Genomic DNA, 19,198 nt, shown 5'->3' with positions numbered 1-19,198 from the left:
TGTGGAGTACCAGTCCAGTTGCTTATTTGTACTTTCATAAAATTAATACAGTCTGTTCCTTCCATCTTCTCTGGTACAGCAGAAAATTTCAGGTTTTCCCTACATGCTCTTTCCTCTAATCCTATTTTTTGAAACATCTCTTCTTGAGCAGTCTCATATTCAGCCAGCCTTTTCTTCATTTCATCCTCTGATTTTTGCAGTTTTATCACCTTATCTGAATTTCTGTTTAAAGCTTCTTCCATTGGTTCCACACTTTTGCTATTTGAATTGATATACTCCATCAGCATTTCATTTACTTTAATCAACTCTGAGTACATTTGACTTATTTTTCCTCTAGGTTACTGGACGTCATATCTTGCACCAAAGCTGGAGCTTGCAGTGCTTTTTGCTGAGCAGCTATAGAATTCTTCCCAGTCAGTGTTTTTTTTCCTCATCTTTTGTAATTGATTTTCTTTCAAGTTCTCTGAATTTTTTTTTTTTGCTGGCATCTAGGCATTGCACTTACTAGCCAGTTACTGAAATTTACCCCAAAATATGGGTTTACTGGCTCTCTCTTATGAACTTCAGTTTTCACTCTGGGAGAGCTGAAATTAAGCTGTTACCCAGTGTGCAGCCATCTTGGAAGTCTTAAGCAACTGTTTTTTTTTTTATATAACAACTCTGGAGCACAAAACCTTTTAGCACAATGACTTAGGCAACAGAAAGTGGAAATGGCTGTTGCTAAACTTAGGGCGTCTATAAAGTACAGTTTTGTACCTACCATAAATGTAGATGTTCGAGTGTTCACCCTGCTGCAGTCATCACACTTGGGTTATCCTGTCGTCAGGCGGTCCTGCAGTCGGCCGGAATTCCAAAGTCTTGGTCCGGTGTCGGTTGCTGTTGCCTCTTCCCTGACGTCAGTGCGCCAGGGGTATATATAATGCAACCAACGCCATTTTCTTCAGTTTTTCTTGCCCCAGATGTCAGGTGCCCCCAAAAAGGTGATCAGAAATTAGTACCAAAAGGAGTAACCACAGCACAAACACAAAATCCCTTCAGCTATAAGCAAATACATCAGTAAGGCATAGAAGAGATTTAGCCAGTAGATCAGAGGGGATGGAGGGGGGGTAACTTGGACTGCAGCAGGGTGAACACTCGAACATCTACATTTATGGTAGGTACAAAACTGTACTATTTTCATCGTGTTACCCTGCTGCAGTCATCACACTTGGGTTGAATCCCAAAGCTAAGGTAGGGAGGAGGCATCATAGAGGGTTAGTGGAGGCTATAAGGCCCTGCAAAACTGCAGTGGCGAAGCCTGCCCTGGACTTTGAGTAAAGAGGTAAGTGATAGTGTTTGGTAAAGGTGTGTACTGAACTCCAAGTTGCAGCTTCTAAAATTTCCTTGGTAGGAACCCCCCTGAGAAAGGCTGTAGAGGTAGCTGTTGCCCTGGTAGAGTGGGATCTAATGGTAGCAGGAACTGGTTTCCCATGATGGGTATAGCAGAAACGTATGCAATGACCTATCCATTTAGAAATGGTTTGCTTGGATATAGCCTTCCCTTGAGAAGCTGTAGCATAGGATACAAAGAGCTGGTCAGATTTTCTGAAAGCCTTAGTTTTGTCCAAATAGTAACGAAGCTGCCTGTGAATGTCCAAGGAATGCAGGAGTCTCTCACCTTTGTTCTGTGGATTGGGGAAGAAGGTGGGTAAGTGGATGGTTTGATTTAAAGCTACACTGGAAACCACCTTAGGCATAAAGGAAGGATTAGTTCGTAGAGAAACTCTGTCTTGATGAAAAATGAGGAAAGGTTCCACTGCCATTAGTGCCTGTAGCTCTGAGACTCTTCTAGCTGAAGTTATTGCTAGCAGCAGGGCAGTCTTCCATGATAGGAACTGTAGATCTGCAGAGAAAGCTGGTTCAAAGGGAGGTAGTGTTAGTTTTTCCAGAACAAAATTGAGGTCCCATGTTGGTGTAGGAGCTCTCCTGGGTGGTCTAATGTTTTTTGCCCCTCTGAAGAACTGCCTTAGAAGAGGATGTGAAAATAAAGGTGGATCAGTGTTGTAGTGAGCTGAAATAGCCAAAGCATGGATTTTAATTGAGGAAAAGGAAAGTCCTTTGTGCAACATCTCAGCTAAATACTGTAGAATGTGAGGCTGAATTGTGTCTTGGCCTTTAGCTTGGTTCCAGGCACAAAACCTTTTCCATTTGTCCGAATAAGCCTTCCCAGTGCTTGGCCTCCTGGCTTCCAGAATAACATCCAGAACTGCTTGTGAAAGAGGTGCTGGTTGGATGTTTAGATGATTTGCCATGCAGCCAGATTTAAAGTTTTGAGCTGGCTGTGAAGAATCTTATTGTTTTGTTGTGTGAGCAAATGGGGGATTTGAGGCAATATCCATGGCGGGCTGTGGGCCATATTTTTCAATAGCGGATACCAGTGCAGGCATGGCCAGTCTGGGGCTATGAGAATCAGTCGTGGTCTCTCCTTTTTGACTTTCAAAAGAACCTTTGTGAGGAGAGGCAATGGAGGGAAGGTATATACGGTCAGGTTTTTCCAACTGAAAGAGAGAGCGTCCACTTTCCAAGCTTGATGGTGAAATGTCCTTGTACAAAATTTTGTCAGTTGATAGTTTTGAGGACTGGCAAACAGGTCTATGTCTGGAAGGCCCCATTTTTGAGTCATCATTGCAAATATTTGTGGATCTAGTTTTCACTCGTGGGGATCCTTGATGTTTCTGCTGAGGTCGTCTGCCAATGTGTTCTTCTGTCCTGGCAGAGCTTGTAACTGGACTTGGTAGGCCAGAGCTGTGTTCCATAAGGTCATTGCTTGCCTACATAGAGGGTAAGAATGTGTACCCCCTTGTTTGTTTATGTACCACATTACTGTGGTGTTGTCCGTCTTTATTGCAAGTTGTCCTGGATGTAATAGATCCTTGAAGGCTGTCAGAGCTTTCTGTACAGCTAGCATCTCTTTTTGATTTATGTGCAGATTTCTTTGATCTGCAGTCCATAGGCCTTGAATGCATTGTCCTGCCATGTGTGCCCCCCAGGCGTAGTCTGAAGCATCTGTTGTGATAGTTTGCCTGGCTGGGGGCAAGGTGAAAGGCTGACCCTTGTTGAGGTGACATGCCTGTGACCACCATAGAAATTCCTGTTGTAGGCAGGGAATGAGAGATATCATTGTGTCCACACTGTGGCTGTGTTGAGACCATACGCTTTTTAGGTACCACTGTAATTTCCTCATATGCAGTTTTGCAAATGGTATTATTAGTATGCAAGATGCCATGAAGCCCAAAGCCTGCAGAATTTTTCTTGCAGTTAATTGGATCTTTGTTGCCATTGTCTTGAAATACTGAGTCAGTTGTAGTTGCTTGTCTGGCGTAAGATAAGCCTTCTGGGCCGTTGTATTCAAGCTGGCACCCAGGAATGTCATTTTTTGTGAGGGTACTAGTTTTGACTTCTTTTCATTTACTGTGTACCCCAGGCAGTTTAGTAGATGCTTTACAAAGGCCAGATGATGTAAGAGAATGTCTTTGCTTTCTGCTTGGATGAGGCAGTCATCCAGGTATGGATATATTTGAATTCCTCTTTGTCTGCAGTATGCAATTACTGGTGCCAGGCATTTTGTGAAAACTCTGGGCGCAGTAGATAAGCCAAAGGGCAGTGCAGAGAATTGGTAATGGGTTGAACCTGCAATGAAACGGAGGTATCTTCTGCAACTTTGTCCGATAGGGACATGCAGGTATGCCTCCTTGAGGTCGAACGTTACTAGCCATGCTTCCTTGCCCAACATGGGAAGTAGCTGCTGTAGTGTTAGCATCTTGAATTTGGGTACTTGTAAGTGTTTAGAATTGAAAGGTCCAGAATTGGTCTCCAGGCATTGTCCTTTCTGGGCACTAGAAAGAGTCTTGAATAAAATCCTTGGCCTTGCTCTTGAGTAGGTACCAGTTGAATGGCTCTCATGTCCATGAGAGCTGTAATTTGCTTTTGTGCCTCTGCCCATTGATTTTGTGGCAGGTTTGGCATTCCTCTTTTCACTGGCAAGGCATGAAAGTGGAATCTGTATCCTCATAAAATTATGTCTAGGACCCATTTGTCCTTTGTGACAATGTGCCAGTTGTCTGCAAAAAATGTGAGTCCCCCCCCAAGGGGGCGGCCAAGAGAGTATTGCTTGGCCAGATGAGGTGCAAGTCATTGTGTTTGCCTTCTGGTGGTCTGAGACCCGTCTTCTCCTCCCTTCTGCGTTGTAGAGCCCCATTGGCGAAGTTTATACTGGGCTTGTGGTTGTCCTCTGCTTTTTGGGCGTCTACCCCTCTGTGGTCTGTCAGTGGCTTGAAAGGACCAATTTTTTGTTGGCCAGTTTCTGCTGAAGCGAGGGGGTTGTACTTGTAGGAAATCTTTGACTGTCTGCATAGATTTTGCCCCATCTTCCATTTTCTTTAAAACTTCTTCTGCTTTAACTCCAAAAAGAACATCCTGCTGTAAGGGAGCATCTAGTAATTTTGCTTTAACATGATCAGGCAGAGTTTGTTCCTTTAACCAAGCATGCCTACGTATAACAGACCCAGTGACAGCTGCTCTGCAGGAGGCCTCCAAAGAATCAAACCCACATTGTAAGGTATGTTTGCCCACCTGCTCAGTGGCGTGCAACAGATCCTGTACTTCTTTCAATTCAGATTGTTGAGGGAGAGAGGTTATTCTTTGCTTTAACTGAGAGATTAGAAATTGCTGATACTTAAGCATGTGAAATTGACAATTCAGTGCCCTCATAGCTAGTGTGGCTGAGGTGTAAACCTTTTTCCCCCACCTGTCTATTGCTCTGGAATCCCTCTCAGAAGGTACTGGGTTTTTAGCCATAGAAGCCTTAGCCCCCTTGGGACCCTGTGAGATAGTCTCTGGGTCAGCTTCAGGGCTTTTTTAAAGAAATTTGTGGGAATCAGGCACTCTATAGTATCTGTCAGGCTTAACTGGAGCAGGAGGTAGAGAGTCTGGGTTGAAATTGGATTCTAAATAGACATCATCCACAATGTCCAAAACTGGTGGGATGGCAAGTGGTCTGTGTTGGGGGAGTAAAAGAAACTCTCTGAGCCTTTTCTTTGAATAAGAGTAGTCCTGACCTTCCCAGTGAAAATGTTCCCTCATAGTGTGTAAAGTTTCCCCAAAGGAGTAGTCTTCAGGAGGAGAAGCTGAGGGAATAGAGTCCTCAGCATCAGAATCTTCATAAGGAGAGAAGGAGTAGTCTTGGTCCTCAGAGGAGTCTGAAGAAATGGACATTTGCTCAGAGGATGCATAATCTTCCTCTTGTCTAGGCCTTTTGTCAGGAGGGGGCTGGGAACCCCTGATTAAAGAAATCAAATATTCATCCATTTTGAGCATCTGTTTCTTAGGCATGGGGCCTTGAACAGGAGACTGAAGTGCAGTCCTTTTAGATTTAGGAGGAGTCTTCGACTTAGAAAACGTTTTAATGGTGAGAGTCTGTCTGAAAACACCTTCAGAAACCGATGGCGTTTCTGTAGTACCGACATCTTTTGTAGCAAAGTCGTCGGAAGGGCCTGAAGTAAAAGGCTGCGTTGGCCTGGTACATTCCATCAAAATTTCTGTAGCGGTCTCAGGTTCTAGATCTGCGGTAGTCAGGGGCTGCGTCGGATCCTCACTGAGGACCGGAGACCGGATCGGCAGAGGCCTCGGAATCTGGCTTAGGCCTGGGCTGTCTGTCCTTATCCCTGCGTTTTTTGTGCACGCCGGTAGTCGGATGGTCCGACGGCATGGTGTAGTTAAATTTCCTACCGAAGTAGTGTCGTGCAAAATCAAAGCGTCTTTTAATAGTACGCTTATTAAACCTAGCACAAAACCGACAAGTGACGTCGTGGTCTGGGCCTAGGCAAGGTATGCAATAAGAATGAAAATCCTTATGAGGTATTTGCTTCCCACAAGAAATACAATTGTTAACTTTTTCTGACATCGGTCTGAGGCAAGAAAAGTTTCCCCAACGGGGTACTTAGCTTTATAGAAGACTTCGGTCTGAAATTCGAATTTGAAAATCTCAGGAGTCGGCAGACCGGCACTTGCGAACTGCTTCTGCTTCGGGCATCGCGCGGCAAGAAAGACTGAAGAAAATGGCTTAGGGTTCCATTATATATACCCCTGGCGCACTGACATCAGGGAAGAGGCGACAGCAACAGACGCCGGACCAAGACTTTGGAATTCCGGCCGACTGCGGGACCGCCTGACGACAGGATAACCCAAGTGTGATGACTGCAGCAGGGTAACACGATGAACATCAAGAAAAATAACCAGAGATCCTGTAAAGGCATTAGAGGTATTGTAGAAATTGTATAAAAATTTGGACAAATCAGAAAAATATGGAAGTCAAGAAAGAGCACAAATGGAAATATTTGTGGAATACTTAAGTATGTCAAGGTTAGAGGTAGATGAGGCTCTACAATTAACAGTTAAGTTTTGAGGATATGAGATAAAAATGGTAATATATAATTAATCTGTAGGAGATGCTCCAGGAACAGATGGTATTCCTGTGGAAATCTGGAAGGGAAGTAAGTAATAAAGGTCTGGAAGATTTTGTTTAACAGTATTTTAAAAGGAAGGGAAGCACGAATATCCTGGAGAAAGCTGTAATATCTGCAATACATAAAGATGGTAAAGACCCATCAAACCCAGGCTCATATAGACCAATGTCAATTTTGAATCATGATTATAAAGTGTTTATGTCTATAATAGCTGAACAAGTGGCAACTGTGTTGCCAAAATGGATAGATAAGGATCAATGTGATTTTGTGGAGGGAAGACAAATATTTGAGAACATTAACAAAACAATGACAATCCAGAGGGAAGCAGAAGGTAAGAAGATACTGCTGCTTTGGTGGGTCTTGAGTACAAACAATCTGACAGAGCAAGGTGGGATTTTACGAGTAGGGCAATGGAAGCATTTGCATTCCCTGATAACAATAATAAGGTTAATTTGGAAGATATATGAAGGATTGGATTGAAGAATTAAAGTGGGAGGGTTCCTTTCTGATAAGTTGTGTCTGAAGAGAGGAACCAGGCAGGGGTGTCCTCTTTCTCCTTATTTGCTTTATATTTAGAGCCACTAGCAAAGAAAATGAGGGAGTCAGAAATTCAAAGATATAACTTGCTTTTATTTACAGACCGTATTATTTTGTACCTGATAAAACCAGTAAAGGACATTGCAATGTTGTGGAGCATTTTGAGACAGTTTCAAGACTTTAGGATATCAAATTAATGAAGATAAAACAAAGGCTATATTTGTAAATTATGTACCCCACATGAATTGGTTCAGCAATGCCCATACTTATGGGGACACAATAAAATGAAGTATTTAGTATGCATTAAAAAAGCTTGTGTTATAGCAAGTAAGGATATGTGGAAAGACACTAAACAAAAGACAATACAAAAACTGAGAAACTGGAAGCTGTTGCTTTTGGATGTGAACAGCAAGAGATAAGCAGTGAAAATGTTTTTAGTCCCCTTAGTTTTATACACAGGTCAGGCATATTTTTATCAACCAGAGAAGAAGTTATGTAAAGAAATTTATCAAGGAGGGAAAAAGGACATACGTCAAGGGTGATAAGTTGATCCTTTCAATAGAACAAGGTGGTTTAGGATTATCTGATTTGAAGGGCTATTTTAAAGCTACACAATTAAGGTTCATATACATAACACAAGCAGAAAGTTATTATTCAAAGTGGAAAGGAATGATGATGAAACAAGGAGGGAAATTCTAGAAATAAGGAGAGAGTGGGATTTTGGATGCAGATCCTTAAGGAGAATAATAACAGTCAGAATATTATATTTATAAAGTAACTGAAAGTATTCTAAGAACTACATATGAAGAGAGGAAAAGAACTGGAAGTGGCATCTTCAGAAAAGGGTAGGAACAAATTGCATAGAAATAAATGGAAATTGTGGGAACAATACATACAGTGACTGGAGGAGGAGTGAGGTTTAAGGGAAGGCAGGACATGAGCAATTTACTTAATGTTAGACGGATGATAGTTATACAAAACAACATATGATGCATAATGTATGTAACTCGGAGCAAGTTAATATTTTTTTTTACAAAAATACATGTTTGCCCATGTTTTAAGTAACAGGTTAATAAAGGTATTAAAAAAGAAATATAAAACTATTTTTTTAATGTAAACACTTAACTTGCAAAAAAAAAAAACTCACAAAACTATATTCACTTTCCAAAAAGGAAATATACCCTTCCAATTCTCTGTAACCAGATATGCAGATATCATTATTATTAAAATTCTCTTCAAACTACAATTCTTGTCACAGGATTTCTCATGTATTGTCACCTATAGCTTGCCAGGTTATAGCGAGAAATGTTCTGATCACTAAATTACAATATGGACAACCCGCCTTTAGCTCTACACACCAACACAGATACACACAAAATACAAACAACCATTATAAAATCTATAGATTTGTGCTGCTAGTTAGTACACAAACTCATTGCTGCCAACTCTTGAAAAATGTAAACTGGCCACCTGTCACTCAAAGAGCAACCATGCTCTTTGGTTCACATATTTTTAAAGTTTTAAAGATAGGATACTGCACTCCCTTGAAAAAAAAAACTTCAAATTAAGCAACAGAGTTATAGCTTGAGGGACAGTCAGGAAGAGATGCTAACTCTCAGAGGAGACTGCAAAACTACTACAGGTGAAAAAGCCTTCTCTAAAATAGGACAGAAATTTGGAATCAACTTTCAAATGAAGTGAAGCAACAAGGCACAATTTAGACATTCAAAATTAAACTAAAACAATGGATGTTTACAGACTCCAAATGTTCATGCTTTCAAAACAATGGCTAATTGTGGTTCATACACTGTTACTAGGCTAACAACCATTAGGCTCTTTACAAGCCTAGCCATACATCTCAAACCATTTGTGTCCAGATTATCATGAGCATCTATAGTGGGGAGGTCATGTTATTAGGGAAGTAACTAAGGATTTGTGTGTGGGGGGTGTTAGGGTAATACTTTTCTTATTGGTGGCCTCTGTACATGAGGGCAGGGGGTAAATTTATGATTCTCCATCCAGTTGTCAAGGTATCATTTGAACAGGGTCAGGGATGAACTCTGTTTTACATGGATGGGAAGCCTATTCCAAACTGCAGGGATCCTTTAGGACACATGCCTGTCTCTCTTGCCATTTCTGTTTATGTCACAAGTGAAGTTCAGATCCCTGGATCTAGTGTTTCTAGTGCTGTTTGTTTTGTGTATGTGCAGCAGATCAATTAAGGCTCAGTCTGAGGAAGCCCTGTAGAATAGGCAAAGATTTCCTCTCAGGAGCCTGTAGGAGATTGAATATAGAGACAGAGCCTTTAGGCAGTAAGTGTAGGACAGGGCATTCATATCCTGAATTCTTCTGGTGAAAAACCTCTGTGGACGTTCCAACTGTTGCAAGTGTCTGGTTAGGTACATGCCAAAGGGGGCACTGTATTCAATGATAAGTCTGATAAGGGCAGAGTAGAGTGATACTATAACTTCCTGGGACCTAGATGCTATACCCTTACCTATAAGTTGGGTAACAAAGAATAACTTTCTTATTATCTTAGTCATGTGCTACTCATGCACAAGTAACATCCATCATTTGTACTTGCATCTTACTAATCTTGCTTAAGTTTATGAAACTGCTAACTTGTGAAACATAAGTTTGTTAAGCCTCATCTGTGTAACTTCTATGCTGTAAATAATATTGTTCAAGGCTTTAATTATTCATTGAAATTCACTGCATGCCACTGTCTATGCATCTGTATTACTGTTTGATGCTGACGGCATGCCTTTTGTCAATATGCTTGCGATACTGTTCCCTGTGCCTTCCAGCTTGCTTCGTGGCTCAGAAGAGTCTGCTGACAAAAGGGGGGGGGGCTGGTTAAGAGAGTAGGACAAAAGAAAAATCAGTGTGCTTTTTCCCATGCTTGCATAGGAAAATGACTGTTAAAACCCTAGGCATTATCCAGTAACAAGTTTATTACAAAGCATGTAAATTAAAAAGAATACTGAATACTATAAGGCTTTTCTTCTGGTAAACAAGTTACCCTTAGCAGTTTTGTCTCTGGTTTGCATTTCACTAGAAGACCATTTTATAAAGAGAAATGGCTTTGAGAAAGTGTTTACTGAAAGCATTCAAGTGTTTTCTCAGCTGGGAGAGTTACAAAGACAGTCTAAATCAAATAGGACTTACTAATAGCACAGACTGTACCATGCATCTTAGCATGACTGACCTTTCTTTTTGGTTACCTCTAGCCTGTCCGAGTGGCTATCAACTTAGAACTTTTGTTCTTATTAGGAACCAAAAACTTCAATATTTGAAGATGTACATAGTTTGTGTGTTATTACTAAGGTAATAGTTTTTTTGGGGAGGGGTTGGGGGGTTGTTTGTTCTGTTTGAGGGCTTTCAAAAAACAAAAAGTTATGTAAGATGTGGCATTGCTGGAAATGGATATGGCAAGAAACAACTGTATAAAAGACCAACCTATCGAACAGTATATGCATGCAACATAAAAGTTGGAACTAGACATTTAACAAAAAAGCAGTTACATATAAAATTTGGTAATAATAATTTTATAAGAAAATTATACTTTCTGTAATATCTTTTGATCTGAATGGTCTTACAAATAAATAAAAAAGAAAGAGTACTGAACTATATTGAAAAATACAGAGTGTAAATAGCTATGTTACAGGAGACACACCTGGAAAGAACTGAACATGTAAATTTGATAAAGGTTTTCAGGACAGTTTTTCAGGGAAATATCTGGGGCAAAGGAAAATAGGAGTACTTAATATTAATTACAAGAGGAGCTCCAATAGTGATAAAAGAGGAAAAATATAGTAATGGAAGATAAATAGTACTAATGGAGCTTAAGAAAATTCTGGGAGAAATAATCAGCTTTCAGCGAGGAATATTACTTATAGGTGGAGACTTGAATTTGGCTTGCAGCAGTTAAGATGTGTCTGGGGGGGCCTAGAATGGAAAATATAACAAAGGAGGGTAGAGTTTTGAAGAAATGTATGAAAATGTTTGGCATGGAAGATGTGAATTCAGTACTAGGAGTTCAGAGTGAATTTACATATTCACTGAGATATAAAATCTATCTAGCCTAGCCCAGTTAAATGCCATGGCACTTAAGGCAAAATAAGGAGGACAGCTGGTGTTTCGATTGAATACCCTCCCCTACAGATGTGAGACACTAAAAGAGAAAATCAGAGTTATGATGGAAGGAAGAATGTAATACTATAGGGATTTAAAAATGCCGCAGGAAGACTGAGAGGTTCTGAGACCCATGTTAAAGGACTAGAAGCTAAATGAAGTCTTGGACCTTGAGGATTCCACTAACTGGTAAAAACTGTACCAGAAAGAACAGTACTCTGAAGATGGTCTTAACCAAGGCAGTGGGCATCATGAATGTCTAGGGGACGTCTAATGGGAATCAGGCCACTGCATGGTTCGGAGTGTGGAGGGAGTCTTATAATTGGTAAAATAGTGTATTTTATGATAATTTGTATTACATTTCTTTTGTCATACTAAATCAAATACTCATACTTTCATAACCGACAGTAGTCTTGCAGTCTATATGAGATCACTGTGCACTGTGACTGAAATTTTTTTTTGTTTTTACTTTTCTTTACAGTTGGGGAAAATATGGAGTTAATAAATTTAAGCAAGGGGGTGTGGAGGCAAAATGTCCCACAAGGAGAGTGCAGGGGAGGTTCGCCTCCCTGCAAAAAATGCTTACTTAATTTTTTCCATTTTTATGATTATTTGGTCTGATGTAAAAATAAAATGGCAAAACATTTCTCATAGAAGTGCCATTCACTTAAAAAAGGGGAAGTGAGTTCAGAAGGCTAAGATTGCAAAGACAAAGATTTTAGGTAAGTGGGTTACGATAAATTACGGGAAGAGAGTCAAGGATGATTTTAGGAGACTATAAACAAAGTATGGGAGTAAAAAGCTATTGGAATGGGTCAAGATGGAATTCTCAATGCAGATGATGATTTCAGGAAAAGGCAAAAAAGAAGAGAGAGCCAATGTGGCTAAACAGAAGTAAAAGGCTATTAAGAAAAAAATAATGAAAGGACTGTGAGAGGTGGAAAGAATGGGTGAGGAGGTGGTAGAGACAACACAACAGGAAGGCTAGCATAAGGGAATAAGAGTGGACAGATTCTAGGATAGAGAGAGGGACAGAAAGTAAAAAGGAAACTAGCTATCTTTAGGGAAAGTAAAGCAGGATAACCAGAATGTCTGCCTCCAATTGGGCAGATGAGCTGGTAGATCCCTTGATGGACATCCTAAACAGATTACTGGTAAATGAGGAAATGCCCAAGGACAGCGAGTTTGGCACTCTTCTTTTATGGGGGGGGGGGGGTGGCAGGAAAATGCTGAGGAATTATAGACCTATTAGCTTAACAGCATTGACAGAGAAAGTCATGGATGGAGGCCTGATGAGTATGACAGCAACTTCAAAGACAGTAATTAACAATGTTTCTTGTCCAGAAGGAACTGTTCATGGGCTGAATACTGAAAGGGAAGGCTGGCTGTTTTCCTGGAGGACAATGACATCCAGGACAGCAATTAACATAAATTTATATCCAGAAATCTTGTTAGTCCAACCTGATCCAACTTTATGACTTGGCAGCAGGTAAACTAGACAAATGTGTACTTGTAGACATGACCTACCTGAAGAGCACCAAGGCCTTTGACTCAGTCTCACAAATGAGGACAACAGGAAAACTGATGAGGTTGGACACAAGACCAAGAAAGGAACTGGTTTGTAGCTTGGCTGAAAAGATGGACAGAGCTGTGTTGAGAGTGATGTCAGGAATAAAACAATGAGTGTATTCCTTCAGACATACAAGATGAAGAGAAAACAGAATCCACCACTTTACTTAGGATATAAAGATTAAAGAGAAGTAATGGAGGGTTGTGGGAATAATTTAAAGACAAATTTGGAAAGGCTAACCAAGCAGGCAAAAAGGTGTCAGTTGAAGTGGCTCCACAATGAACAGGGATAAAGCCCCCACTGCAGCCCATATAACCCATGTTTGATTAGCAACGCAGGTGCTGGAGGGGTTGCAGGGGGCTGGGATTGAGCAGCCAGCTTTGGTTCACTCATCCTCAGGGGAATAAAGCAGCTTAATCTTACTGCAATACAGCAGAGTTGCAAGGCAGGTGAGCTTCATACTGCAAGAGTAGTGTGTCACTTAGTCAGAAGGTTCTACATGCCAAGGGCAGTGACTGTGGAGCTCAGAAAGTTGCAATGGAGATTGGGGAGTTAGGCCACATTCCCCAGCAGTAGTATAAAGTTGCACCAGCTGGACTACAGAAGCCCTAGAGTGATGTTATCAGCTGGGGTAAGACAGAGGAACTGATGGCAACAGAACAGGAAAAAGAGCAGTGGTGCTGAATACACCAGGACTGCACCACTAGGAGCACAATGATAAGGCAGTGGAGCAGCAAACAGAATGCCAAGCTCTATCCTGGGGAAGGGCAGGCTCTAGAAGCAGAGGGGTATTGCTTCACAGCACACCTTGAGAGCAGTGTGCGGTTCTGAAGGCCATATAAGGAAAGGTGCATTAGACTACTGGAAGGAGTACAGAACAAAGTGGTCAGAAAGTTGTGCAGGATGGAGGGGAAGGGATATGGCAAAAACAAGAGGAGATGGCACTCTTCTTACTAGAAGCCAAAAGAGACAATGATGATATACGGATAACAAGATCATGTCAAGGAGGTGTACAGGGGAATGCAAGAGGAGGAAGAGACACAGACAGAAGATTGATCTCAAAAAGTTCTTCACAGAGGGGAGAATGGACTGTACGAATAGAATAGATGGATGCAAGAAGGCATGGGACTGGTGAGGAAAAGTTGAAGTTACAGGTAGGGAAGGTTGGATGATGGATGTAGAACATTAAATGCACGGAAAGGCAAGTGAGATAGGCTTATTGTTTCCTGATGTAAAGTGGACTAGATGAGAATTACATTTTCCACTCAGAAATCTTGTGTAGGAGGGGCAATAAAATTCCCTTGCTATCAAACTAACTGGCTATGGTTTTCAGATTACAGACTGTGCAGCCCAGCCTGCCTTGCAGATATCAAAGCCTTTTCTACTTCTGAATTTGAGACTGCCACTCGATGCTTTGAGAATTCTGAAAAGATCAGATATGAGATTTTACAGCCTGCCTCCAAGGGGCACTACTGTAAATCTGGGCAACAGGCTCTTGACTAGGACTTGAGAGTGAGTTGTAAATACTGATTATAATGAAGTTTATGATGATGGTTTCAGCATTATACACCACTTAGCATGAACCACATCCTTGGCCTACTGAATTTTTATCATGCTCTCTCGTCCTCACTTAGTGAGTTTCCTGGATTGTGTACTCTTCCTTAATGTGGGTATCTTTCCTCCTATTCTTAGAGGCAAATACTATACCCATCCTTAATAAACCATCTCTGAAACTACATGGTATGGTGAATTACCATGTTACCATCACATCTCAAACCTTCTTTCAGTGGTAAACTTATAGAGTAAGCAGCTATGTACAATTCATTGCCTTTTTAACCAATCATAACCCATGTAATTCATGTCTCTTGCATCAGAAACCATCATAGTGCTGTGACAGCCCTCACAAGGACTAACAGGTGACCTTTTGGTGATGAATGGCCAATGGGTTTAACAACTCCTTGTCTTCCTTAATCTCTTAGCTTAATTTGAGAATGTGAACCAATGAGTCTTGTACCAGTGTCTACATACCTACTGGGATCTTTCTGCTACATTTTCAAAATGGATGCCTGCTGACAGGCTACCCTCAGATGGTCATCTCTTGACATTAATTCTTCAGTATTTACTATCTACATTGCAAAGTGTCACAGAGCTCTCACTTTGCTTTGCTGAGATTCATAGTGCAAATGCTACCACTTAGAGATACCATCAGGAGCAGAATTTTGGCTTAATGTTCTTTTGCTGATGACAACCTGTTTTACCTTTTACTCAGTGGAATATGGCATATCTTGATACCTTGGAAGACTGGCTTGATGATATTCTTAACAGGACTGACTGCCTGTTGTCCAATATGGAATTCCATGTAGATGAAAGCTTCACAGTACATGGGTCAGTTAGGCCTCTGCTATGTCTCATCTTTCCATCATAATTACTGTGGCAGAAGAAACAGGTCAATAAATCTTCCCATTTTTATCTCAGAAATGCTACCAGGATCAACTGCCAGTTTCCTCAGAGGACTTTGCTATATTCATTCAAGCCTTGGTTTCTTAACACTAGGATTAACATAGTGCTTTTACTTAATCTGATATAGACGCTTCTTGTCTGTAGTATTTCTAATTTTCCACAACCACATGCTTGATAAACACTATTAAAAAGCAATGAGTAACAAGCAATACTATGTAACCATACACAACAAATCTGTACTATGTTTCCATGTAATCAAAATTGGTATAAAGTGCATTTGATTCATAGCAGTGTGTGACAGCAGCATGTAAAGTCCGTCTTAACTGCATGCAGCTCATCTGTATAGTCCCTACACTGTCACACTGATCGCACCAGCTCAAATAAATGTAAACACTTCCAAAATGTTTCAGAAGCTCCATCTACAGTCAACAGACAGACTTATCGAAAGCTGTCAAAGCAAGTTTCACACTGGCTATGCCTTCTTCTCTTATAAAGAGCACAGCCAGGCCATCTCCTAGTGGATTTTTATTTTGTGTCCATCTCCCAGGGCCTCTCCTACAAGAACACCCTAAAGTCAATTCAGGTCAGTGGCCAGCAGATCAGAAAATCTTCTTTCTCTCTTATTGTCTCTTCCCTTTTGTCAAAGTCAAATGTGTCACTTTCTTTTGGGCAATTTTACTTCCTGAAACTGCTTTTCCTCTACAAACTAGTCTGATCCATTTTGACCTCTTGAGTCTCCACGAGTTGTATTATTTTCTTCAAGAAAATTGACCACTGTAACCTTTTATAATCTAAAGTGAGCCACACTGACAGTATCTGCAAGTATGTGAGATGCCAAGGCCAAATACAATAAATACAAGACTACCTGCCTTTTTCACTTAAAAAATATAAGAAAGCCCTTTCAGTGAAGACATTAGGCCTAAAACACAATTATAAACAGATAATAAATTGCTGATTACAATAAACATCAGTGTATTACCAATACCAGAAATTAGGAAATGTAAAGCAGAAGCACAGATCCTCAGATCTGGAGTGGAAAGAAGAACTGAAGATGATGTGAGGCTAAACTTATGTACTGGCACAAGTCCAGTGTCACAGCCACACCAGTGCTACATGCCAGCAGGGACATATGGGTACTGTGTAAGGTGGAGATGAGGCAGGGGGCACTGGCAGTAGATGGATGAAAGGTAAGGAAATCCCATTTTTTTCTGCTGCAGGAGTCTCCCTTGAACACAGAGCTGGCCCTATTCATCCTCATCCTATAATACTTAACCCCTTGTCCTACTTCTTCCTGTGCGATTACAGTTCAGGAAAATAGAATACATGGACAGAGGATGTCCAGTGCAGGGAAACAGTCTCATTCTCTTTGGCTGCTCCTAATGTAGCTACAGTGACTGGATATCTGTCACTACAGAATTACAGACTGAACTAGGAGTCCATAAACCTGCTCCAACAGTGCATGACCACTGCTTCTGTTTAGAAAGTCGTGGTGGTAGTGCCTAAAAAAAGTTAGGAAGACAATAAAAGCTGGAGGCTAGATATAGCATTCCTGAAACCCAGTATAAGTCCTTACCCCCCCCCCCCAAAAGCTGAATCAGCATCAGTCATGGGGTCACTGTATTCTCAGTCATGTGACAATTTCACACCCACATACTGGTGATGATTCAGATGGTGGAATGCATGTCAACATCTCACTAGATGGTGTGGTGATGACCAGCAGTGCTGCAGAGTGTGGAATGCATGTCCACATCTCACTGGATGAAGTGGTGGTAACCAGCAGTTCTGCAGAGAGAACTACATCAGACAGATTGCCAGACTGACATCTGCAATACTGGACAACAGATACCATAAACCACCTTAGAAGCAATGCTTTAAGAGAATGGTACTCTTAGCGATGCTCTGCTCGTCTGCACAGGCTCAGATGTAGAACTGTGCCTTTCAGGCTGAAATGGACAAACAAGTGACAGAGAATATTCAAAGTTCCAAGGTCACCAATCATAAATTAGCAACAAATCTAAGCTCTGTTCTGTGGCGGCAATGAGCTAAAGCACCCATAGGGTGAAAGGCATAGTGGGAATGATAGGGGGTAGTGAGTAATAAAAAATAAAATACTAGAGTCTGACCCCTGTAGTGGGAAAAAATGTATGTGAATCTGCTGACAGGGTTATCTCAATACAAGACTGCTATACAACAAGACAACAAAGCAAGGGATCAGACTCTATAAATAAAGTACCTAATAATTTATTCTGCTCAAAAAATGATATAACCAGTTTTATGAGTACTAAGGTGACATATTTACTTCCTATAACTGCTTCATGGTGAAATTAGAAAAGTAAACTCCACCTAGCAGAGCAGCAAGAGAATGAGGAATGGGAGTTGAATCTTTTGAAGTATAACAAATTAAGATTACATAGGAGATTTCTCCTCCTCCTCATTTTATTTGCCTTATCTAAATCCACTGTTAAACTTACCATTTACGATTCTTGCTACTCTCCATAATCGAAGAATTATCAGCAGTTCAATCCCAGTAAAAGCAGTCTCGTGTATAGCAAAAACAATGTCGAGAACAAATGATATCAAAACTATAACAGCATCAAAAACTTCAAACTTGTGGTGAAAAAATTCCATCCGGAAGGCATAAATTTTGCCAGAAATTTCTATTATGAAGAAAGTCAGAATAGACAAGCTGAGATAATGGAATACCTAGAAAAGAAAACAAGTGGATGTTAATAAGACACAGTGAAACAAGACCTTCATGTTATTTACTTAAGATTTTAACATTAAAGTCTCCTCTGGTGTACAAAAGCATACAGATTACATCATGTGATAAAAACTGGTCTTTGTCTCTCTCTCTCTCTCTCTCTTTCTGTCCCTCCCTTTGATGCCCATCGGAAGTCTGAAGTTGCCTCTCTTCTTCTGGTACACTGTGTGGTGGAGGGAGAGGTGCAAAGATGAAAAGTTAGTCACAACAATGTGACTTTTGGGATCTTAGAGCTTATTTCAAAGATGATGTTACTCAGAACTGTGTTCACTAGCCATGTTGTTATGTCAGACAGAAATCCAAGATTACAGCTGAAACGCCTAATTGATTTCCTGCGCAAGGGCATAAGTACGGGCCTTAAAGTAAAAACACTGACACAGCACATGGTAATGAACTTGGTCTTCACTGTATATCAATTGTCAGTTATCATATTTATATTGTATATACAGGTGGTCATTGGTGTGAAATGGTTTACCATCAAAATGTTGCATGTCAGTTACGTGACCCGGAAAGGAGAAAGGCAATGTTCCAAGTTGTTGTAACATTGATTTTGAAAATGTTGAATCCACAAGAGCGAATGCTAATGTGCAGTAGCTCTTGTGAATCTGTTATATTGAATGGAGATTGCACTATAGTGGGGATTGGGAACTTTACACTTTCCTTCACTGTAGTGCGATCTTGGAGTTTGTATATATAAGTAGCACAGGAGTGGGGGGGGGGGGGGCTTGTCCTCCTGCTAAACATTCGTAGCACAATCAGAAGTGTAGGTATTTTCAGTAAAGTCGAAATTCCTGAGTTGTCAACTTTCCTTAATTCCTACTTTTAGTTATATGAACGATCAGTAATGTGTTTTACAACATTTCAGGTCACATATATGCACACTCGCAATTGTCATTTGCAAGATTTTGATAGTAAACCATGTGAAATACTGTAGATATTCTCAAAAACATACCTTCATACCAAGACATGGCATAGGCAACATCTTCAGGGTAGTTTTTGGAAAGGGATGGATCACAGGAGTAAAGAATTTGGTTAGGAGCCTCAAATTTAACCAATACATTTCTTGCAGAATAGCAAATATTAATTTAAGACTGTGCATCATTTCCTCAGAAACCAAATATCTGCTTTATCCAAAAGTTTAAGATAAACTGTAAAAGGCTGATCATCTGATCAGTAGATTCAACACAAACTATAGAAACTGAACACAAATACCCACTACTGCACATTCCTCAC

The 19,198-nt window shown here is 40.6% G+C and overlaps 1 protein-coding gene across 1 annotated transcript in view; it reads right to left on the bottom strand.

Moving 5' to 3' along the window:
* The window catches only part of HVCN1 (hydrogen voltage gated channel 1), a 295,315-nt gene that overhangs the window by 98,527 nt on the left and 177,590 nt on the right, over positions 1–19,198 (bottom strand). The window contains exon 4 of the mRNA XM_044068634.1: positions 17,676–17,907. Coding sequence (XP_043924569.1) covers positions 17,676–17,907 — 232 coding nt within the window. The remainder of the gene's footprint in view (positions 1–17,675; positions 17,908–19,198) is intronic.

Source organism: Protopterus annectens, chromosome 4.part0 (genome assembly GCF_019279795.1).
Source record: "Protopterus annectens isolate FY-2018-M chromosome 4.part0, PAN1.0, whole genome shotgun sequence".
Taxonomy (NCBI): Eukaryota; Metazoa; Chordata; order Ceratodontiformes; family Protopteridae; genus Protopterus; species Protopterus annectens.
The sequence above is the reverse complement of the archived record's forward strand: the minus strand, read 5'-3'. Positions and strand labels throughout refer to the sequence as shown.